The 25,031-nt window shown below is 41.4% G+C and overlaps 1 protein-coding gene across 2 annotated transcripts in view; it reads right to left on the bottom strand.

The window, feature by feature from the left end:
- Positions 1-17,290, bottom strand: part of DRAM1 (DNA damage regulated autophagy modulator 1) — a 38,106-nt gene extending 20,816 nt beyond the window's left edge. For both annotated transcript variants that reach the window (XR_004381106.1, XM_032844269.1), the window contains exons 1-2: positions 16,960-17,290; positions 1,061-1,128 (exon numbers count right to left, since the gene is read on the bottom strand). Coding sequence is in view for 1 of the 2 variants with exons in the window: in XM_032844269.1 (XP_032700160.1) it covers positions 1,061-1,128; positions 16,960-17,090 (199 nt within the window). In the remaining variant the exon portion in view is untranslated. The remainder of the gene's footprint in view (positions 1-1,060; positions 1,129-16,959) is intronic.
- Positions 17,291-25,031: the final 7,741 nt, after the last annotated feature.

Raw genomic sequence — 25,031 nt, 5'->3', positions numbered from 1 at the left:
GTCTCTTCATGGTATACATTTCATCCTTTCCCTAATATTGGACTCCTACACTGTCTCTATGTTTTTACTATTACAAACAATGTTCAATGATGAGTACACAAGTCCTTGGCACGCTTTCAGAATGCTTCTGGAAGACAAATTCCTAGAAGTAATATTACTGGAGCAAAAACTATGCACAATCAAAATGCCAAGAAGTATCTACAAATTGTTCCAACACTGTATTGTAGCATTTATGCTCTCACAGCAGAGTTTGAAAGCAACTGCTGAATGCCCTTGCCTCTTTAATTATTGCTAATCCAATGAATGAGAAATGGCAACCTGTTGGCTTAATTTGCATTTCTCTGGTCGTTAGTGAGACTGAGCAACTTTCAGTATGTCTGCTGGTCATCTGCATTTCTTCTTCTGAAAGCTGCATTTAATTTTTTTCTGATTTCTCTCCTGAGTTTGTCTATTTGTTTTTAATTTGCAGTTGTTTGTTTACACATAATTCACATTTGTCTACTGTCTGCTAGAAATATTACAAATTTTCTTCTGGTCCATCTTCAGCTTTGTTTTTGCATGTTTCATCATTTAGAAGTTTTCAATTTTTTTAATCTACTAAATCTGTCAATTCCTTACTGTTTAGCTTCTGGGTTTTGTGTAAGTTTATCCCTCTGCCCCTCCTCCCACTCGTGTGCCTGCACGCTCACACACACTCTCTCTCTAAAAAATAAATAAATCTTTAAAAAAAATTATACATCCCAAGAGCGAACCCTAATGTAAACTATGGACTTTGGGTGATGATGACATGTCAGCGTAGGCTTATCAGCTGTAACAAATGTACAACTCTGGTGGGTGATGACGATAGTTGAGGGGGGGGGGGGACACTGGGTAGGGGGCAGGGCATATATGAGAGATCTCTACCTTTTGCTCAATTTTGCTGTGAACATAAAACTGTTTTGAAAAATAAAGTCTGCTAAAAAAAATAACAAAAAATTATATACAAACTGTAAACAACACATTTTGCTTCACTTTAGACTATGAATTTTTCATTTATTTATAATAATTATTGTGTACTTACCAAGAAATGCAGAGAAGTTTATCATAAATCCAAAAATCCCACTCTCTGGAGGTGTTGTTCCTGTATCACTGGCAAAGAGAAATGTCCAAATTATTAAAAGGGAATTCTGTTCAGACCCCTGGGAGGCATATATCTGGCAATTTTAATATGATGGTTCTTCTGGGTGTTTAGCCACTCTGAATTCCAAAGACGGTCTGATTTTGCTCTAACATACTTTCATTTTGACTCTGAAAAATCTTAAACTCATTTTTCTACCATGAGAAATTACATTTAAATCTTTCCATTGTAAAAAGCTAGGAAATATTTAAAGTGAATGATTGTGGTGTTTCTCAAATGACAGAGCCCGATAAACTTGATGTGTTTATTCTCATTAAGAATTCAGTGTGATGGGGGGGCGCCTGGGTGGCTCAGTGGATTAAAGCCTCTGCCTTTGGCTCGGGTCATGATCCCAGGGTGCTGGGATCCAACCCTGCATCCGGCTCCCTGATGGGGGAAGCCTGCTTCTCCCTCTCCCACTCCCCTGTGCTTGTGTTCGTTCTCTCACTGTGTCTCTCTCTCTGTCAAATAAATAAATAAAACCTTAAAAGAAAGAAAAAGAATTGAATGTGACTATTTTATGGGGGGGGGGAGAGTCTAAAATCAAGTTTGAAAAAGCAACTATTTGGATTTTAAATATACATAGACACATAATTTAATTTTTTTAATAATTTGATTTATCCACAAGAGTTTCCACTGCTGACAATAGGATGGTAGGGAGTTGAGCAATACCGTTGATGCCTAGTAGAACTTTATGGAAGCAATAGGTTATCAAGGATATATTAACTGTGATAAAGTATTTTAACAAGAAATAGTTTCTACAAGACATGTTTCTGTTGCAGTTAATCAATTCATTAGTTAAATGAGCTGGGAAAAAATTAATTAAATGAGAAAGTAGTGTTTGATGTGTTCTGTTTTCTACTCATTCATACCAAGGTTTACATTTTTACATAATCACACTGCTCCCATAAAGCAATAGTTTAAAGCTGATGGCCAAAGAGTTCTCAACATGAAACAATTCATACCCGTCTTAAGTGTTTCCCCATTTTAAAACAGCTCTGAAATTTAAGTATTGAAACACTGATCATGTTGAAGAGGCATACTTCAAATGATCTCAGGAATTCCATGAGAAGCCCATTGTGCAGAACACAACAGGAGTCTTTTGGCTTTGTGCACACTTAATATTTGAAGAGTATAAAGAGTTATTAAGGCTCCCCCTTACAGCAAACACTTCTATTCCTATTTCAGTCAGTGGCATTTGCACCTGTAAGAATCTGAAGGGCTTCGAATTTCACGTTATCATTTCTCCTACAAATAACCATTTTTCTCCCCAAAGAAGTGTTGAGGTGGAAAAGGCTGCACAATGTGTGGGATGTCTTTCTGAACACAATGTGGGTAAGAGGAGGGGACAGGAACCAGAAAAAGAGAAAGGCAGAGACAGCTTTTACCCGCGGGAGGAATTTTGCCCAAAGATTAAATCTTACATAGAAATCAAGCCTTCCGTTCTTCGCCTCGGGATATAAAAAGGCAGCTTCCAGGTGAGTCATGCAAGAGTACTTGTGATCACAGGCCCGAGAGCACCTGCCACATGCCAGGGAGATTGTTTGCTTATTTGTGGATAAAGGAAGGAAATGGAAGGGTGAGGATATTTATGGGAACGGGAATAGGTAGGTAGTTGGAGGGAAGAAGATGCCCTGACAGGAAATAAGTTGACCAGACTCTGTAACTATCTGCCCATGGACAGCAAAGCAGGACATATGTCAAGGGCCCAGAGGTACAGTCCCATGACATCAAACATGTGATCTGCAAGCTCAGAATTTCAGGTCGTGCTTTATTCTTCTTTATGTGTACACTTAAAACCATACAGGGCGCCTGGTTGCCTCAGGCTGGTAAGCATCTGACTTCCACTCAGGTCATGGTCTCAGGGTCCAGGATCTAGACTCAGTTCAGGTTCCTCTGCACAGCCGGGAGTCTGCTTGTCCTTCTCCCTCTACCCCTCCCCCTGCTAAGGCTGTCTGTCTCCCTCTCCCTCTCTCTCTCAAATAAATAAATAAAATCTTAAAACATAATAATAAAAAATAAAAATAAAACCATGCAAGCAGAATCAAAAGTACTTTGTAAATAGCCATTCCATATGTATTTGTTGAATGACTCGGTACTAGCAAACCTAGTAATATCAGTTATTGAGCATTTACTACATACCAGACACTGTTAGGTGGTTACCATACATCATTTCATTTTACTCTCACAACCTTGAGGTCTTATTGCAACCCCATTTTAATAAGGAAGGGAGTGGTATTAGAGAGGTTACATAATTTGTTCAAGGTCATGGGATTATTAAAGAGATGAATCAACAGTCCCAAAATGCAGTTGCTTAAGCTAAACGGAAAGTCACCAAACTGAGACTTAACGACAGTTTCAGCTCTCCTGGAAATGGAACCTTTAACCAGTCATTCAGGAATCATCTGATCAGCATTAGTTATGTAATCTGTCTGACAGGACCCTGCCCTCTGTAGGGAAAGTAAGCTTGCAGTAATCAGTGGGCTTTTTGCTGAGTACAACTTCCTTGTCCCTGCTCCCTTCTGCCTATAAAAGTCTTTCATTTTGTACAGTTCCTCAGAGCTCCTTTCTGTCAGACTGGATGCTGCCCAATTCATGAATCCATGAATAAAGCTAATAAAAATGTTATTTAAAAAGTTAACATACTCCAGATATCTGACTCCCTGGCCTCCCTGCCTCTGGTGCGCACTAAAGAAGGCAAGGAACAGAGCAGTTGGAATGACTGTGGGTAGGGGCAGAGAATGAACACTGATGGGCTGCTAAATGTTTAACAACTAGCTCTGGAGGGAGCCTGATTGGTAGAACAGGCCAATTTCCATGGTGTAAATGCTCCCAACATGTCAAAGTTCAAGCTGCCAACATGTATGTCGCTGAACATTGAATTGGGAAGAAATGTACACAGTTGTCTCTCAGCCGCACTTATCAGCTGGCTCCAGCTCACCATGGCAATGAACCACAACAGTAATGAAAAGAGATCAGCATGCCTTTCTGGTATACCAGGAAAGTGTAAACCAGGCAAGACCTCATAACTCCTCAAATGCCATAACTGAATTATAAAATATTTTTGACAAATACTGATGATTGTAATAAATCTGATTTTCTTTCAGGCTTAGAGACTACAACACCTACCCTCAGTGCATGAGTACCAATGGGCCTACATTCCTATACTTGGCTATAACATAAGCAGTGACTATACTACAAAAATTTGGGGAAATATTACTGTACTGCATTCATAACCAATTGTTGGATTCAATGCAACCATCTTTTAAAAATTTTTTTTATTTGGCTCCACAAATACCATGAAATTTATCTGCCCATCAACAAAATATTTAAGAGTTACCTACTGCTGAGTAGGAAGCCCAATGTGGGGCTGGATACCAGGACCCTGGAATCACGACCTGAGCTGAAGGCAGATGTTTAACTAACTGACTGAGCCACCCAGGCACCCCTTGCACAAGGATATTTAAGAAAATTTTCCAAGCAGCAAATAAAAATGTGACACTTCTTAGAAGTTCTTACACAGCAAAATTAAACCATTTGAGACTACTCCCAAATAAAAAGCTTTTGCACAGGAAAGGAAAACATCAATAAACCACCTACTGAATGGGATATATCCCATAAGTAGTTAATAATTCAAAATATATAAAGAATAAATATAAACACAAATACAAATATATATGTGTGTGTGTGTGTGTGTGTGTAGAGAGAGAGAGAGATTATATAACTCAACACCAAGAAAAAAAATAGTCTAATTAAAAATGGGCAGAAGACATGAATAGACAGCTTCCCAAGGAAGACATACAAATGGCCAATAGACACATGAAAAGATATTCAACATCACTCATCATCAGGGAAATGTAAATCAAAACTACAATGAGGTATCACTTCACACCTGTCAGAATGACTAGAATTAAAAAGACAAGAAATAAGTGTTGGTAAGGAAGTGAAAAAAGGAAACCCTCTTGCACTGTTGGTGGGAATGTAAACTGGTACAGCCACTGTGGAAAACAATATGGAGGTTCCTCAAAAACTTACAAATAGAATTACCATACAATCCAGTAATTTCATTACTGGGTACTTACCCAAAGAAAACAAAAACACTAATTTGAAAAAATATATGCACCCTATGTTTGTTGCAGCATTATTTACAATAGCCAAGATATGGAAGCAACCCAAGTGTCTACTGATCAGATAAACAAGATATGGGCTACACACACACACACACACACACACACACACACACACACACAGGTGAATATTACTCGGCCATTAAAAAGAATGAGAGCTTGCCATTTGCAACAACACAGATGGACCTAGAAGGTATAATGCTAAGTGACATAAATAAGACATAGAAAGACACATTCCATATGATTTCATTCATATGTGGAATTTAAGAAACAAAGCAAATAAAGAAAAGAGACAAACCAAACCAAAAAACCAGACTCCTAAATACAGAGAAGAAATTGGTGGTTGCCAGAAGGGAGGTAAGTGGGGGGATGGGTGAAATAGATTAAGAGTACACTTCTTTGATAAGCACTGAGTAATGTATAGAATTGTTGAGTCACTGGGGTGCCTGGGTGGCTCAGTGGGTTAAGCCTCTGCCTTCGGCTCAGGTCATGATCTCAGGGTCCTGGGATCGAGCCCCGCATCAGGCTCTCTGCTCAACGGGGAGCCTGCTTCCCTCTCTCTCTCTGCCTGCCTCTCTACCTACTTGTGATCTCTCTCTGTCAAATAAATAAATAAAATCTTTAAAAAAAAAAAAAGAGTTGTTGAGTCGCTATACTGTACACCCGAAACTAGTATGACACTGTATGTTAATTATACTTTAATTTTTAAAAAAAAGAATAGCAGTGGTTGCCCATTATCATCAATAAAAATGAAAAGGCTCTTTTACCTTAAAATGTTCTTTTAAGTCTTTCAGTCTCTGAGCTAATATGTTACATCATTAATAAATATCACATCATATCTTCTGCCTGACATTGGATTCCAGATGAGCACAACACCCAGGGGCTACCAAGAGAAGCTGTGGATAGATTCTTTTTATTTTTATTTTTTTAAGCTCAAACTAAATGATCTCATTGTGCAAAGGCAGAGGTAGTAGTATTTGGTTGGCATAGCTATACTTGGGTGCTTATTCAGGAAACTGGAGAATGAGTAAGAGGTGAAACTAATTGCTTCCCAGCCTTGCAAAAGAGTCTCCCCATCCAACTCCCACCACATGATTCTGTACCATATGGCTTAAACGTGGTTCTGGCCCCGCCCCCTCCCCCCCCCCCCCCCCCACTACCTCGTCACTTGCCTCCTCATAAATAACACACTTCTTGGAAACTGCAACAGAGATAGAAAGTAATTTTTCATTTGCATGTGTCTCAGAAGCTGTTGAGGCTGTTGTTCATAGACAGTTGTTTCTAGGGTTGGATTGGGTCTAGGAAATCAAATTACATCTGTATTTCCTGCATTTACATCTCTACAAATTAAGTTCATCATGGAAAATTCCAAGTTGTCTAACATCCTTCTCCATACTAATTTATGATTTTACACCAGTGCATAATCATTTGATGCTCAAAGGAATGAAAACAATGCAAAGAAGACCTACATGATAATATAAGCTTGATGGAATGCTGTTCTCTAAATCACTAGATATAAGTAATTCCATCATTCCAAAGCCTGGAGTCATGGCTTATGGGGGAGGGTGGGTCTGACAAGCTGACAGTATGCAAAATTATCTGCTTGCCCAGACTGAGGTTTTTTTGGATTGTCCTAAAATCCTGGACCCATTGCTTGGAAAAATTAATCAGGAATTAGAACCTGAAGACACTAAATGCACCAAAATAAAGGAGACTGTTATTTCCTTTATCTTCACAATATTTACATATAATAAACTGAAGGGAAGAAGTATGATAATAAAAAGTCATTATACTTTATTAGATACTTTTAATTAGGGCTAAGTTTTTGGCAGCTCCATTTGCTGATGACTCTCCTGAAGTGGGAGGCACCATATATATAGCTATATCAACCTTTTTTATTTTTTTTAAGATTTTATTTATTTATTTGACAGACAGAGATCACAAGTAGGCAGAGAGGCAGGCAGAGAGAGAGGAGGAAGCAGGCTCCCTGTGGAGCAGAGAGCCCGATGCGGGGCTCGATCCCAGGACCCTGGGATCATGACCTGAGCGGAAGGCAGAGGCCCTAACCCACTGAGCCACCCAGGCGCCCCGATCAACCTTTTTAAAACTTAAATAATTCCCTACTCATAAATGCAAACAACTCACTCCATTCTCACCCCACCCATATGCAAATTGCCCCCCTTTCAATTAGTCCAAGTTCCTTCTTTGTTCACAAAAAGAAAAAAAAAATTGGTGGGGGTGGCATGTTGGTGGGCAGAGTAAGAGAGAGAATCTCAAGCAGCCTCCACACCCAGCAGGGAGTCCGATGCCAGGCTAGGTCCAACCCTGAGGTCATGACCCAAGCCAAAATCAAGAGTCAGGTGCTTAACTGACTGAGCTGCCCAGGTGTCCCACAACTTTTTTTCTTAATTGTTAAGTGTTGGAAACTGTGCCAGGTGATGGGGACACAAAGACAAAAAGACAACTCACTAGTCTTCAAGAAGCTTAATATCTAACACAAAATTCAAGGACCTGTTGACTCAATACATAGTTACTGACTGCCTTCAACACAACCTAGGCATGGCGAATGTAGCGACAGGTAACACTGAAAAAGCCCCTCCTTCATGGACCTTCTAATCTGTGGAGGGCAATATAAAAAAAGAATCCAGCGTGACAAATGCTGTGAAGAAAAGGTAAGTTGGATACAGGACTCAGAGAAGGGTGAGCCACCTACTTGAGACAGGGTACTCTGGGAAGCGGACTTGAACAGACATCTGGATGAGGAGGAACATTTGGACCAGGAAATTTACAAGCAGAGGAACAGCAAAGTCAAAGGCCTTAAGGTGGCAACATATCAGAGGAACTGTAAGGAAGCAGGTGTGGCTGGAGAGGAGTGAGCAAGATAGAGAGAGAGTGTGTGTCTGTGTGTGTATGTGCACGCGCATATGCGCACAGATGGGGAGAGGAGTTCAGGGGAGCCCCGGGGTCATGGTGAGGACTCTGAATATCATTCTGAGATGATAGGAAGCCGTTGAGCGCTAAGCATTGGGAAGTGATACGAAGTTGATTGATGTTTTTACAGAATGTTGTGAAAAGGCTGTAGAAAGGCAAGCGTGGACCAACGAGAGACCGTTAGGAAGCTATTTCAGTAGTTTGTCAAGAGATGACAGCAGCTGGGGCCACGGTGGTAATGAAGCCAGAGGTGATAAGAGGGCAGATTTAGAAAGTTTTCTGAGAGGGGTCTCTAGAAAACCAACCCCGCTTGGACTTGCGACTGCTAATATTACAAAAAAAAATTTTAAATTAACATTTCCTCAGCCCTTACGCTCAGCCAGGCACATCTTACTTGGTCTTCACAACTTTGTAAGGCAAGTACTTAGTGTATCTTCATCCTAAAGATGAAGAAATGGAGTTGTAGAAAAGTAATTTGCTCAAGGCCACAGGGATAGTACATGGGAAAGCCAACCCATCTAGAGTTGTCTGATTTCAAGGGACACAACTTAGAAACTCTTCCCTGCTGTGCTATTTTACATTTCTTTTTATGAAAACATATTATTTCCATGTGAGTTTGAAGTGCTATGTAACTACAGCCATGTTCGCGTCTGGAACCATAGTAAGATGTCCGTGGCAAGAACTCTGTCTACAACACAGATACCGGAGGGACTGAAATGCAATTACTGTCAGGTAAGGAGGACTGTTGAGTAGAGCACTCTTTTTTTTTTTTTAAGTTGAAATTAAGACCTTATATTTAAAAACTGTCAGTCTTGCAACAGTCAGACTTTTGAGCAATACTCTGTCTTTTTAGAAGTAGGAATAACTGAAGAAAAACGTTCTCAATTTTATTTTTCTTGAAAAAAAAATTTATGTAATCCAATGACAACAGAAAATTTAAACAGAGAAATTACACACATTTATAGTTGACTCAGAAACCAAATAACACTGCATCTGTCACCTCAATTAATTTTTGAGCTGTGAAAGTTTGGGATCTTCAATTTTCTTATTATGCATTTCTTAGGATAACTAATTGGGATAATTTTTTTTTTGAAGAAAATGGGAAACTCTAAATTTTCATTTCAAGGATGATACTTTTCTAGCTAAAAGTTTTTGACGGCAAAGCCCACCTTTTCATCCTTATGACACAGTGGTTTAGAGATACTATGAAGTAATAATCAACCCATTGTAAAGACTGAGGTGTCATTAACATCATGTCAGAATATGTGAATTTATACACACAGACCCCATTATCTGTTATTATTCTGGACCCCACAGTTTTTTGGTTGTTTGTGTTCTTTAATTTTAGGTGGTTAACATACAGTGCAATATTACTGTCTTCTGGAGTAGAATTCAGTGATTCATCACTTACATACAACTCTCAGTACTCATCAGAACAAGTGCCCTCCTTATACCCATCCCCCATCCAGCCCCTCTCCCCCCAACCTCCCACCACGAACCCTCAGTTTGTTCTCTATCATTAAGAGTTTCTTATGGTGGGACATTGTCATAATATGGGGGTAAATGATGAAATGCAAGCATCAACACTGTATGTGACATGGTCTTAATTGTATAAAAAATGTTTATCAAAATGCTCACATATAAACTTGAATATACCTTATATGAGGTGATAGGTATTATATGAGGGATGAGGTATTATATGGATTGTACTGATGAACCCTGGGCACTTTGTATCCCTGCTCATATATATTAGATATAATTGAGTGACTGTACGTAAATAGAGTCCAAAACTAAGCAAATCAAGCCAATAATACTGGATATAGTTCTAGAAAGTTGAGATTTGAAATATGCATTTTCTGTTTCTGTATTTCTGACCTTTTCTCTATGATTATTATTTTTATTTTAAAATTATAAAATATACCTTCACAAGTTATTGTTACTGGAAAACTGCATATTTGTAACAGAACAGAAGTGAAAAAGGTATGATCCAAAATAGATAAGGGGATCAAGAGATACAAAGTTCCAATTACAAAATAAATAAGTCACAGACATGAAAAGTACAGCACAGGGAATAGAGTCAATAATATTGTAATAATGTTTGGTGACAGATGATGACTACACTTACCTGATGAACACGGGAGTAATATGCAGAATTATTGAATGACTATATTATACAGCTGAAACTAACATAACACCTCAATAAATAAATAAATAAACTTAAAATATTATGTAGGAGTGAACCCAATTTTATAAAAAATATATGTAAATACAAATGTAGAAATGTATTAGTATATAAACATGTAAAATTTGTATGAACATGTAAAGAAATCAGAAATTCCTAGGATTCCTAGGATGTTGGGTTCAAGTTTACCATTTATTTCTACAATATAGTTCTTCATTTTCTAAAAAAAAAAAACTTTCTTATGGCTTGTTTCCCTCTCTCCTTTTTTTCTTTTTCCCCTTCCCATATATTCATTTGCTTTCTTTCTTAAATGCCACATATGAGTGAGATCATATGGTATATTTGTCTTTCTCTGACTGACTTATTTCACTTGGCATAATATACTCCAGCTCCATCTATGTCATTGCAAATGGCAAGATTTCATTCTTTTTGATGGCTGAGTAATTTTCCATTGTGTAGATATACTGCATCTCCTTTATCCATTCATCAGTCGATGCACATTTGGGCTGCTTCCATAGTTTGGGTATTGTTGACAATGCTGCTATAAATATCTGGACCCCACTATTATGGTTGAAATGGAAGCAAAAATCACAATTGCCTGAAATGCAATGTAGTTAGTAATCAAAAAAGTTGGTTAAGGCAGAAGTCATCAAAAATTATGTGAATACAAAGAAAAATTATGTGGCTACATACACCAACAAGCAAATAAATGTATGCACATTCATTTGCCTACCTGTTGACGGGGCCAAGGCTGTTATGTCAGTACCAGTCCACTGTGTGTCTCCCTGGTATATAAACCACATCTACTTTGAAAGATCTCATTTTGAGTTTTGGGTTCTTTAAAGTGGAAGTGAATATTAAAGATACTTTTGAAGCAATCTGAGTGCAGAATCCTTCTAGTTTTTTTAATTGCTTTTTGTTAGTCTTTACATTTGTCATAAACACTGCAATTTTTGACAACTGTCTCTTTTGAATCTTCTCAAAGCATTCAACAGAGTTTTCTTTAAAATTACAGTTCTTTTTTTGCATTCACAGACCCACAGTTTATGTACAGTGAGTTAAATCACGTAATTATAATTAAAAAAAATACAACTGGCATAAACACATTTGGGAACAAACACAGCTGACACTGGATAAGCGTACAAAGAAACAGGTGAGAGAAGACGGCAAGCAGCCCAGAGTGGCCAGTGCTGGGAGAGGCTGTCAGGGACCACGGGCTTCAGTCAGTGTATTTTTGAGAGAATGAGGTTAGCAGTTAACCCAGCAAGTTGACTGAGATTGGTTAAGAAAACTTCTACTATGGGGCACCTGACTGGCTCAGTGGATAGAGCATGAAACTCTTGATCTTGGGGTTGTGAATTCAAGTCCCATTTTGGGCGTAAAGATTACTTAAAAAATAAAATTAAAAAGAAAACTTGTGCTATAATCACAAATAAACTGATTACTTATGAAATTAGCCCTCAACCAAACATCTTTTCCTACTTAAGCCTAGCTTATATAAGCTATACAGACCAAGGTGGACTGGTCCTTTGATAATACAAATGCTTACAGAGAACTTATGTTCTTGCACCAGGGTGTGAATGAGTTCTAAGTGAGTTCGCACGATAATTCCTGAGGGATGTGCTATCACTGACCCATAGAAAAGCAGAAATAAGTAACCTGCCCAAGGTCCTACAGCGAGGGCACTCGGTGGAATTGTATTCTAACCAAAGTTACCTGCTCCAAAGTTGTTCCTTTATTCACCACGATGGATAATCAAAGAATGTAAATATCCAACAATGTAAGTCGAATAGACTACACAGTGAGGCTGCAAATCTCATAAAACATGCAGAATTTCATGAAGCTGACAGGTGGTGTTGGAAAACAGCTGGAATGGCAGCCCAAGTTAATGAACAGTGAGCCCTGGCAGAATCAGTTAATAACCGAAGGGAACCTGACAAGATTAACAGAACACGTAACGAAAGCAGGCCCATCAGGCATAAACTATCTTAGCATTCAACCAATATTTACTAAGCAACTACTACATGTCTGGCACCGTCATAAATGCAAGGGATGCAGCAGTGAACACACCCTAAATCTCTACCCTCATGAAACTTATATTCTCTGTGAGAAACAGACAATAGGGCGCCTGGGTGGCTCAGTGGGTTAGGCCGCTGCCTTCGGCTCAGGTCATGATCTCAGGGTCCTGGGATCGAGTCCCGCATCGGGCTCTCTGCTCGGCAGGGAGCCTGCTTCCCTCTCTCTCTCTCTCTCTCTCTCTCTGCCTGCCTCTCTGTCTACTTGTGATCTCTCCCTGTCAAGTAAATAAATAAAATCTTTAAAAAAAAAAAAAGAAAGAAACAGACAATAATCAAGATCAATATCCTTACACACAGATTAGGAATGATCATTGGGAAAAGTGAAGTCATAATATTTCTGCAAAAATGAGCCTCTTCGTATCTCCCTTCACAAGACAAATGTGAAATCAAGGACTTCACACAATCATAAAACTGTCTTGGAAAGTTCCTTCCCTTAAAAAATCCACACCTGAATGATCTTAAGATTTTTGTTTATCGTAAGAATTTTGTATTTTCATTTTGCTTTTCATTACAAGATGTGTTCGTTATAATGAATTTTGTTCAAGGTTGGAACTAGCACTTAATTGTGATTCTAACCTAAATTTTATGCTTGTTTACCAAATGAAAGATAAAATTATTTCCCTCATTTTTATATTCACTTCTGGAGTTAAAGACCCAGCCTCTTTTATTTGTTTACTACGCCATTTTGGTCTCCATTGTAAGGTGGCTTAATTCTAGGTGACCGAGTTTTTTGTCACCAACCACTGAGCAGGTTTGTGGCCATGAGGAGGAACAATGGGAGTGGCCAAAGATCACAATCTACCCAGCAAACAGTATTTGCACAAAAAATGAGACTAGGTTAATAAAAAGCAATCAGGATGCAGAACTGACAAAACTTTAAAAATAAAGGGCCATTGAATATACTGGAAGCATGAGACACAGGCCAAAGAAGAAGATATAAAAGGAGTGGCTTATCAGCCGGGAGGAGTTGATAAGTAAAGCTGATTCAAGATAGCCTCAGAGATTTGGTCACAGAGGGACTATAAGAAACTATAACAAATTAACTATGATTATACTCAAGAATGGGGGCGTGGCCTTGTAAAACTTAAAATAATCCTTTCAGGTTAACTTTTACTTGTCATTCATTTTGAAAACCTCACGGGCATTAATGGTTTCCTAATACAGAAACATTGCACTATGCTATTCCAGCTTGTTAAATCTAGTGGCTGCTTGAATCGCATGTCTCTAATTTAATTTTTGATAGGAAGTCAGTCAATATGCTACAGGATAACAATGTTATCCTGAAGAAGATATGTGATGAGGAAGCTGAGTTTGAATGTCACATTGGAAAGAGGTCCTCCAAGGATTATGGTTCTTATAAAACGCAGTGGCTCTTATTTGAAGTGTTCACATTTGGGAGGCACCTGGGTGGCTCAGTTGGTTAAGTGGCTGACTCTTGATTCTGGCTCAAGTCACAATCCTAGGACTGAGCGCCGAGGAGGCTCCCTGCTCAGCAGGGAGTCTGCTTGGGAATTCTCTCTCCCTGTGCCCCACCCCACCATTTCCACGTGAGTGCTCTCACTCTCTCCCAAATAAATAAATCTTTAAAAAATAAAGTGTTCAACGTTGTTTTAAAAAAAAAAAACAATAAAGGGTTTAACATTAAGAAATGTCAGAATATCAGATTGGTTGAACAAGGTCATCACATAAAAGGGAAGCATCCTGGGGCGCCTGGGTGGCTCAGTGGGTTAAGCCGCTGCCTTCAGCTCAGGTCATGATCCCAGGGTCCTGGGATCGAGCCCCGCATTGGGCTCTCTGCACAGCAGGGAGCCTGCTTCCCTTCCTCTCTCTGCCTGCCTCTGCCTACTTGTGATCTCTGCCTGTCAAATAAATAAATAAAATCTTAAAAAAAAAAAAAGGGAAGCATCCTGAATACATCCAAATCACTGATCAGTGACCAATGATCTTATCAAGCCTTCCCTCAAAGGATGTGGCCCTAGGGGGAAAAATAACTATATTGAAAATGAGTGCCCAAGAAATATTAATTCAATAAATACTGAAAGCCCTCATGGATCTTATATTCCAGTGAAGGAAGACAGATAAAGTATATAATTTGTTAGAAGATGCTATGGTAAGTAATTAGAATAATTAGACTAGATACGGGGGATCAAGAGCACTCGCCAGCAGGTTTTTTTTTTTTTTTTTTTTTTTTTTTTTTAAATTTTTTTTTTTTTTTTTTGAGAGAGAGAAAACACAAATAGAGAGAGAGGCAGGGAGAGAGAGAGAGAGGGAAGCAGGCTCCCTGCTGAGCAGAGAGCCCGATGCGGGACTCGATCCCAGGAACCTGAGATCATGACCTGAGCCGAAGGCAGCGGCTTAACCCACTGAGCCACCCAGGCGCCCTCGCCAGCAGTTTTAAATAGGGCAACAGGCCTCACCAATATCTGAACAGAGGAGGTGGTCAGGGAGAAAGCCTGACAATTTCTGGAGGAAGAGCATTCTGGCAGAGGAATAGCCAGGGCAGAGGTCATGAGGAGGTAGTGTTTCTGACAGGCTCAAGACACAGGAAGGCGGCCAGTGCAGTCAGAGGAAAGCGGAGGGAGTGGTGGTAAGGGAGAAGGGGAGGCCATGACAACAGACATGAGTTATAGGAGATAAGGTCAAACATTTCTGGGGCCAAACGGATAAATCTTGCATTACTACCATCACTTCCCGGTATCTTGTTCTTAATCTAAATCTTTCCTTTGCTTCAGTGACTTGGTTTTCTACGCGGGGCGGAGACAGTGGAATCCTCCAGCTCCTCAAGTAGGCAGAGAGAGCAAACAACCTAAAAGTCCCCAGCACATGTGGGCAAGCAAAACATGTGTTGTTTATAGGCTGCTGGCTCCTGGCAAGAAGGTGACAATCTCCAGCCTTTTTCTCCTTAACTTCTGCTTTTCCTAAAGGCTTCCTTTCCTTGTTAAATTTAATACCTATTCTTTGGACTCTCTGTGATTTGAGCATCTCACCAGTGGTTCATCTCAGCTCATTTCCCCATTTCTGAGTGTCTTCCATTTCAAGTTCGCCCTGTGGTGCTATTAATCACAACTACATCAGACCTCTCCACAAAAATTCAAGCCCTCCTGCCTCTGACACTTTCTACCCTCTCCCGCTACCAATGAGTATCAAATATCGTGTGTTCCTGACCTTTAGATCTGGGACAGCTATTATTTTCTCAATAAAAAGCATTGTAGGGAAAGAAACTTCTCCCTTTTATACAAATCTAAGAGGATCTATTAGCTTCAGAATCAAAAGAAGCGAGACAACCCCATGTCAGACTGAGGTGAGCCACTAGAAACCAAGTCTAGGTTTCGGCAGGGCACAAGGTCTGATGGGAAAGTCTCCGTGATGCCTGGAACAACTCTTGAGTGGGCAAAACCAACACCACCATTAACTGGTTCTCTGCGTTCTTCGCACTGCTCTCTTCCTTGCTTCAAACTCTGGTCTCTTCTTGCCTCAGCTTCCTTTCCCCTTCCCTGCCCACAAACTACAGGACATTGCTCACCACTCAGCATGGCTGCAGGACGGAGAAGCCCTACAATCTCAATAATCATAAAGTGGTAACAAAACCTTGGTTGTCACCAACTTTATTATTTCCTCACCAACCAGTGCAGGTCACAGCACTTGGATAAGGATGGATGGTTCTAATGGTTAAAGAACACCCGTTGCCATGGGGCTAGTCACTGAGCTGGAAGCCATTAGAAAAGGACTGAGACCTCCTGGGCACCGATGAAGTGACCCCTCAGGAATGGTGAGGCCAAAATTTATGAAAAAAGAAATGGTGTAATGACAACACAAGATATGTCATAAGTTACTGACAATTTGAGGGCTCTGACTGAGGGCACTGTACCCAAAGGGATCCTGGGAATCTCCCTCCAGAAGAGCTTAAGCTTAACTCCCAAAGACCTGGAGGTGACACAGTGTCCTTTTGGGTTGGATGGAACTGGGTGTGAATTCTGCTTCCACCATTATTATCCGTGACATCAGTGTCACACTGATGAAATTTCAACGACTCCTCATACTTCGTTTCCTTGCATGAAAAATAAGCCGGACATCCATCACGAGGATGTTGGGAAGTGGAAGCGAAGTATGTGAGCAGCTTTAGCATACACCAGGATCTGCCTCTTACATACTCAAAAAATGGCATCCATCAGGCCCCATTCTTGTTTCAGTACCGCCCAAGAAGCATCTTCCAAGGATTCTGTCCCACCGTCCGTCTGAAGTTCTACTGTCTATCCTGAGCCCCTCCCGCTGGCACTGGGTTCAGTGTTCAATGCTCAGGGTGAAGTCAGAACCGCTCTTGGCTCTGCACCCGCTGCCTCCCTATGGGTCCTGGCAGGCGGGAGGGCGCTCCCCTCGTCGTCAGATGTGACTCTCCCTGCAAGACAAGCCCCGCCACCGGGTCTGGGCCCTTCCCTCCCCGCGGGCAGCTCTGCCCCCAGGCCCCTCTGCCGGGCCGGGCCTCACCTGATGTAGGGGAGGAAGGGGTTGACATGCCCAGAGAGCACCGCGACCACGTAGGAGATGATGAAGGCGGCGGACGACCAGGTCACCAGGAGGAAGGGCACGAAGGCCATTCCCCTCAGGAAGCACAGCATCGCGCGGCCGCCGGGAGGGCGCTACGCTCTGCGGGCCCGGGCGCGGGACGCGGGGCGCGGGAGTCGCGCACGTGCTGGCCCGCAGGCGGCGGCCGGACCGGAGGCTCCGCGACGGCTGGGCAGGCCCGGCCCCGGACCGAAGGAAGCGCGGAGAGCGGAGCGAGGCGGCGGGAGGCGAGGCAGGCAGGCGGGCTGGCGGCCGGGGGTGGGTGGGGCGCGGGCCGCCCGGGCTTGTTGCGAAACCAGTGAAGTCACAAAGCGGCGGGCCCGCGGGCTTGGAGGCGCGCGGCAACCTCCCCGCGGACGCGAAGTGGGGGCGGCGGGGACGCGGCGCCTGGCTCCTTTCGCTTTTGGTTCGGACTCGGCAGGGGTCTGCACGGGCGGGCGGGGGTGCCCGGGGGCGTCCCAGCCTGCCCGGCCGCCCCGGCTCTTGCGCAACTCCGGAGAAACGAACAGCTCCTCCCGGGCCCTCCTTCTTCCCTGTGGGTTTCCGGGGTATGGGGCCTCGAACCCCGGGGGGCTTCCCTTCCGTGGTCCCACCGGCTGCCCGTCGCGGATTGAGAGTGTGGCCACGGCGTGGCGACATCCAGCCCATCCCGCTGCTGCTGCACGGATCCGGACAGAAGTGTATGGTGACGTTCGCCAACTCATGGGCCACGGACGGGGCACCCACCTCGATGATGCCCACGAGAAAACCTACTGTGTGTAGGAGCCGGTGGGAGTCGAGATGGGACGGAGTTGCAGCCCAGCCCAGTGGCCCTTTGTGCCTCACAGTTCTGCTTTTCACTAGAGCAGACCTCGAGTTATTTCCTAGAAATTAGATTTCCCTTTCTCCTCTCAGGGATGAGGGTTCGCCCATGCTGGAAACTGTGACGTAAGAGGAGTAACGGTAACCTCATACATTTCAAACGCAGCAAAAAGGATTTGTGTTCTGTAGGCGCTTGTGAGTATGGTGAGTTTGAGGGATGGGTTATAGCTTCTGAGCCCAAGGTATGTGTTGGAAGTCACTGGGTCATCGGTGACCGAATGTGGGCAAACCCTGCTAGGGGACAGGATACAAAGATTAAATAGTACCATGGGGCCAGAAGACTGACATATCAAAATTAAATAAAATTATATGGAATATTAGATAGAAATTTAAAAAGTGAAAGTGTTGGCAGGCGGGGGGGGGGGGGGGGGGGGTGTGGCAGTGCTCAGGAAAAGGATCAAGGAAGTTTTCCTGACAGATGATATTTGAGATTTTGAAAGTAAATGATTGCTAACCAGGCAAAGAAAGGGGAGACAAGTATTCCAGGCCAAGGAAAAAGCGGGAGAAAATGCACAGACCCTGGAGTTGCTTGGTTTCTGGAACAAGAAAAATCACTCAAGTGTAAGGTAGAGAATAGAGAGGTGGGCAAAGAGGACATCTAACAGGAGCCCTGGTAATTTTTTTCAGTTCACTTTTTTTTGTTTGTTTGTTTTTTGGTAGTGAGGGAATTATAGGACTATGGACAGATATGTATTTCAAATAGATCATTATGACCGGGGTGGGGGGTGGCAACTGACCTCCATAGGGAATACAACAGAGGCTTTATATTAAGGGTTTTAAAAAATGAGAAGAGCTGTCATCCATGGTGATCCACCTTACATCTGTACCTTGGTTTCTGCATTCTGAAAACCACTCTTTTCCCTGGTCTTCCTTCCCTTTCCCTATGCCCTTCTTGATTTTTTCCTTCTACTGATTCATCTGTTTTCAAAAACCTTCCCAAGCAGAGAAATTATAACATCGAATGGAGCTCACCTGATTACCATATCCTTTTGTTGCTTATGTAATTCCCTTAAGCAACCCAATTGGCTTATAACTGTTAACACAAACACAATAGGAGTTGTCTGGCTATAATGGTAATAGGTATTTCGTTGTTTAAAATAAGTTTGTACACATGTATGTACTTAAAATAGTTCTATAGGGTGGCTGGGTGGCTCAGTCGTTAATCGTCTGCTCAGGTCATGATCTCAGGGTCCAGGGATTGAGCCTCATCTCGAGCCCCATATCTGGCTGTGTGCTCGGCGGGAAGCCTGCTTCTTCCTCTCCCATTCCCCCTGCCTGTGTTCCCTCTCTCGCTGTATCTCTGTCAAATAAATACATAAATTTTTAAAAAACTAAAATAGTTCTATAGCTGTAACTAACCATGTATACTACATATGGGGTGAAGCAGCACTGAGAAGCATAATGCTTTCCCTCCTAAAAGCCTTGCATACCATAGATCACATAATGTCCTCTCTGTGGAACAGTAAAGTTCATGATGGTAAGAAAAGCAGAAGTCCTAGAAAACAACCTTACCTGTGAAGGAAACTTACCCGTGAATATGTCACTTCAAAATATGCCTCGTTGACATAGAATTATGTTGTGCTTCCCCCCTTGAATTAGTTCCTGATTTTCTCTGTCAAAGCCACACTGACTCAACATAAGGGTCTGGTTGGGCTGCCCTTTTGAAGATGAGGCATTCTTCCTTGGTGCCCACCATGTACTTAAAGGCAGTATGCTTCCTAATCCAAATAAAGTTCATGCCAGTGCTTAGGTATCATCTCCTTTTTATGGCTGAGGAAATAAGGTTCATAAATGAATAAATGAAGATGCAGAGTTTGAATCCAGGTCTATGTGGTTCAAAAGCCTGTAACCCTAACTGTTGTGAGGAACTGTCTCACTCTTTGGATTCCAGAACTCCAGAATTTCAGAAGGAAGGGCCTTAAAATATATGCAGTTATCTTTTATTTTTATGTATTTATGAATACATTAGGATATGAAAATTTTCAAAAAATTGAACAATATTATCTAAATATAAAAACAATAGAGAAGCATCTATAATTCTCTGCCTACAAGTCAGCTTTCTCAATTTCCTAATTTCCACTTGAGTCTTACTCATAGAAATATTCAAAACCAAATTGTGATTACAAATTTGTAGCTTTATTATTTTTTAAAAGATTTTTGAAATATATTCGAGAGAGAGCAGGAGCATAGGGACAAGCAGAGCTTGGGGCCTGACTCAGAGCTCTATCCCAGGATCCCAAAATCATGACCTGAAACAAAATCAGGAGTTAGACACTTAACCCACTGAGCCACCTAGGCACCCCTCTTTATTATTTTATGTATTAAATATCTAGCCCATGTTGTTATAATCTTTGAGTTACTGCTTTTCATTACCCTATATTCATCCATTGAATTAATGAACTATGATTTACCTCACTGCCCCCAGTGCTGAACAGTTATGTTAGTCCAGATACTGCCCTATTTTAAGTAACATTCTACTAACATCTCAGTTGTTTATGTGTTTTCTTTTTCCTTTAGGTAAATTTCCATGAGTGGGATTGCTGTGCCAAAGGGCAATATGGACATTTTATTTTTTTATTTTATTTTATTTTTTTAAGATTTTATTTATTTATTTAACAGAGAGAGATCACAGTAGACAGAGGCAGGCAGAGAGAGAGAGAGGGAAGCAGGCTCCCTACTGAGCAGAGAGCCCCATGCAGGACTCGATCCCAGAACCCTGAGATCATGACCTGAGCCGAAGGCAGCGGCTTAACCCACTGAGCCACCCAGGCGCCCCTCATTTAATTTTTTTTCAGATTTTATTTATTTATTTGACAGAGAGAGATCACAAGTAGGCAGAGCAGCAGGCAGAGAGAGAGGAGGAAGCAGGCTTCCTGCTGAGCAGAGAGCCCAATGTGGGGCTCGATCCCAGGTCCCTGAGATCATGACCTGAACCGAAGGCAGAGGCTTAACCTACTGAGCCACCCAGGCGCCCCCAATATGAACATTTTAAATTCCATAAACATCCTAAATTATTTGAAAGTATTGTATCAGTTTCATTGCTTCTAATAAACTGTGTTTCAGTTTCATTATATATCACCTCTATGTATTTTTTAAGATATTTATTTGTTTATTTATAAATAATCTCTAGGCCCAATGTGGGGCTTGAACTCATGACCCCAAGATCAAGAGTCACATGCTCTACCAACTGAGCCAGCCAGATGCCCCTCTGTGTATTTTTAATGTTCTATAAAAGCTCTGAAAATACTACTTGAGATTTTAGCATACTTCCTTTTAAAGTTATCAATCCCTTATTTCACTATGATAGAGACCACTAGCTACCCAGGGCAGCATCCATTTTTTCTTTTCTCCTTAGTAATGAACCCTCACTTTGAAATGGACACATTCTGCCCTACACAAAGGGATTAGATTTCTCAGCTTCCCTTGCAGCCAGGGGTGGCCATGTGACTTGACCCTGTCCAATGGTATGTAATAAATGTTATGTGGTATAAGAAGGATGCTTATAAAGGAAGCTGACTTGCAACATAATGGGATGGCTGGACTCCAGCAGCCATCATGGAATATGCAGTCATGGACCTTGAAGAGAGGTCTGTGAAAACAGTGGAGCAGAAGATGGATGCCATCGTCTCCTGACATTATGGAGCTGTGGAGGTGTGACCCTGGAAGGTCTAGCTCTGCACTGCTTTTATGTGAAAGAGAAATAAACTTCCATCTTACTTAATCACTATTATTTGGGAGTTTTCTCTTATAGGTAGCCACAACTAATACTTCCTATATTGGTTATCACATCCCCTTTATGATGTCTCTAAATCTTGGGTACCCAGTTGTTTGATGGACCATATTCCTAGAAAACGGAGTATAAATTCATTTTTCTATACACCACCTTCGGAATACTAGAATGAATCCTCTTGTAAATTACCCCACAATGTATCCCTTTTGTAAACCTGGATTTGCATATGCTAAATTTGCTTAAGAGGCTTGCTTATTTCTTCTACCAGGTAATGATAATTTACAAACTCAAACTGCAGTCTTTCTGTTTCCTTCTTAAAGTGTGTTTTTACATCCCTGGAGTTCTTAAGGCACTATAATATGTTGTCCTGGTTGAATATTAGATATATTTTTTGTAAAGTTATTTTTAGAAATTATTTTAGGTCTTGAATGATACCGGTTTTCTCCAGGGAGTATTTTGTTTACTTCTTGCCCGCACCAGGGAAACTTCCTACTCAGCATTATCTGAACCCCATCTTAGGGCTTGAGGTTTTCTATCCACCCAGATACCTTGAAGCCAGACTTGCGGTGTGTGTGAGGACTGGTTGTTACTTGTTCACCCTTCCTTCGGCCCCACAAACTTCCAAGACTCATTGTCCTGACCATAACCTATAAGGTAATTAAAAGCCCTGCTCTGTGGCCTCTCCTGACTTAACAAAAGTCCCTAAGCAAGCACAATCCCAGAACTGGGCTCCCTCCTCTGGATTTCTATTCTTTGAGGGGATCTTGGCCCCAAAACTCCTAATTTGGTTAAATCTTTGATGCTTTTAAGAAGATGTTTTTATACTTCCCTACACTTTTCATTTGTCTGAATTTCCTAGTCCATCATTATTTGAAGCAGAAGCTGGGGCACCACATTAAGGCCATTTATTTTACTAGGAATATGCTATATTTCTTGTGAAAGCAACTTAAAAAAAAGTCACAATTCAGCAGTTTGGTCACTTGTCATTGTTCAGCTCTTTAATACTAGATTAAAGAGTATAAACATTAGCACTGGTTATTCCATTTCTCTCATCATGTCTTTGCTTACTGTATGTATTTTTATCCACAGGCAGTTAAAAACTTGAATTATTTCTCCATCCTAAAAGTTGCAGTATCCCCTCTCCTTGAATGTGGACTGAACTTAGTGATGTGCTTTTGAAGCCCAGAGTATGGAAGGGAAAGTATCTCTACAGAGGAGAAATCTGGCAGATACCATGTTAATCAGATGATCAAGGTTAATATCACCATAATAAATTGATACTCTATATATTCATAAAATAAGATACAATAATAGGATATGATGAGAAGGTACATCACCTGTGTGGTATTTCCCCCCAAAACCCATACCTGCAGTGTGGTCTAATCATAAGAAAACGAATTAAAGGCCAATCTATAAAATACCTGATTAGTATCTTCGAAGTGTCAAGGTTATGAAAAATAATAAAAGATTGAAAAACTGCCGACACATTAGAGAGGACAGAGGAGACGTGATGACTAAATGCAATACGGTATCCCAAACTGGATCCTAGAACAGAAAACCTCAGTGGAAACCTAGTGGAAAAACGGGATGTCTGGACAAAGCCTGTAGTTTAACTGATGCTAATGCAAGATATTACCATTAGGGACAACAGGGGCATGTATCTCCAATTCATGACATCTTTGCAACTTTTCTATAAATCAAATTATTCCAAAATAAATTTGCTTTTTAAAGTTAGAGTAATTTAGAGTGCCTTAGTGGCTCGGTCAGTTAAGCACCTGCCTTCAGCTCAGGTCACGATCCCAGGGTCCTGGGATTAAGTCCTGCATAGTGCTCCTTGCTCAGCGGGGAGCCTGCTTCTCCCTCAGGCTGCTCCTCCCCCTGCCTGTGCTCCCTCGCTTGCTGGCTCTCCTGCTCTCTCTGACGAATAAATACATAAAATCTTTTAAAAAGCAATAAATGATATTATTGAAATGATTAGATATTCACCTAGAATGAAAGTTCCTGCTCCTTTTTCATTGTGAGGTCTTGCTGGGATGGAATTTCCCAGACAGGGACTTCATTTCCTCCTGGTGGGATCATACTGGTTCTTGCCAGTGGAAGACGTGAGTCACTCTCCAGTGCAGGTGGTGAAAAAGCCACTATGTCTTCTCTACTTTTTCTCTTCCCCCATCAGCTGGCTGGATGCCAGTGCCCATGATGACGTTGGAAGCCATTTGTTATGAATGGAGACCATCAACCTAGGTTCCTGAATATCTTTGTGAAACAATGCACTCCACCCAACCTCTCCCTCCACCACCACCGTTAAGAAACTCTCCTTTGGGTCTTTATATAGATGAGAAACTGAAACATTTATGATTTCTGGATCTTTCTGCTACAGCAGTTCACATTACCTTAACGAGAATGTAGATCTACTTCACTTGAATCTCTTGCCTTCCCTAACTAAATCAGGTTGACGTTACATGTAATTTCCAGACTCACAGAGAGACGCAGTAAGAGATTAACAAACATTGGTATGAACAACAAACGCAAGAGAAAAGTGAATAAAGATTATTACAATTCAATACATTTAGAATTAAAATAGTATATTTTTCAGTGAATGGCAGGGTCACAGGGATCTTTCCACCCAAGTGGCATGTCACCATTCTTCTTCCAAGAGTCCTTTGAAAAAGTCAAGTAAATTTATCTGAGTGAATGTTATCATAGCTCTGAAAAAAAGGACATACATACTAATGTGTACTACCTCTTTTAAAAGCACTTATATGTAAGTTCTCTCCTTTCTACGATCAGGAAGAAATTTAAAATACGCTCTTGGGGGAAGGGTTAAGTAGAATCCCTTCCCTGTATTGCTGCTTCTGGCAAAGGGACATTGTCAACATGGGGATGTCATGATACAGAGTGTTGTTGGTCATTGTATGAATGGCCCACCCTGTGTGTGTGTGTGTGTGTGTGTGTGTGTGTGTGTGTGTGTGTGTCTTTTATATATATATTTTTTTTATTTATTTGACAGACAGAGATCACAAGTGGGTAGAGAGGCAGGCAGAGAGAAAGCAGGAAGCAGGCTCCCTGCAAGCAGAGAACCCGACACGTGGGATCATGACCTGAGCGGAAGGCAGAGGCTTTAACCCACTGAGCCACCCAGGCACCCCTGTGTGTGTGTGTCTTTATTATGGCAGGGACTCCTGAGTGGTGAATGGATTTGGGGCCTTGTTCCCGCGTGTGGAAAGCAGTTACCTCTCTGTATACAAAGGCAGGAAATTTCAACATGTTCTCAACACAACCGAGATTACAAAGTGAGCTAGATTTTTCTGGTGCTTAAACTATACTCACTTGTACATAATTATCCTTTAAAGATATATTGTTCATTTTCTCTTTAGATTGTTCATCTGGCAAAGTTCCTTCAGGG

This window comes from Lontra canadensis, unplaced genomic scaffold (genome assembly GCF_010015895.1).
Source record: "Lontra canadensis isolate GAN:19392208 unplaced genomic scaffold, GSC_riverotter_1.0 scaffold150, whole genome shotgun sequence".
NCBI classification, from domain to species: Eukaryota; Metazoa; Chordata; class Mammalia; order Carnivora; family Mustelidae; genus Lontra; species Lontra canadensis.
This window is presented reverse-complemented; position numbering and strand designations above follow the sequence as displayed.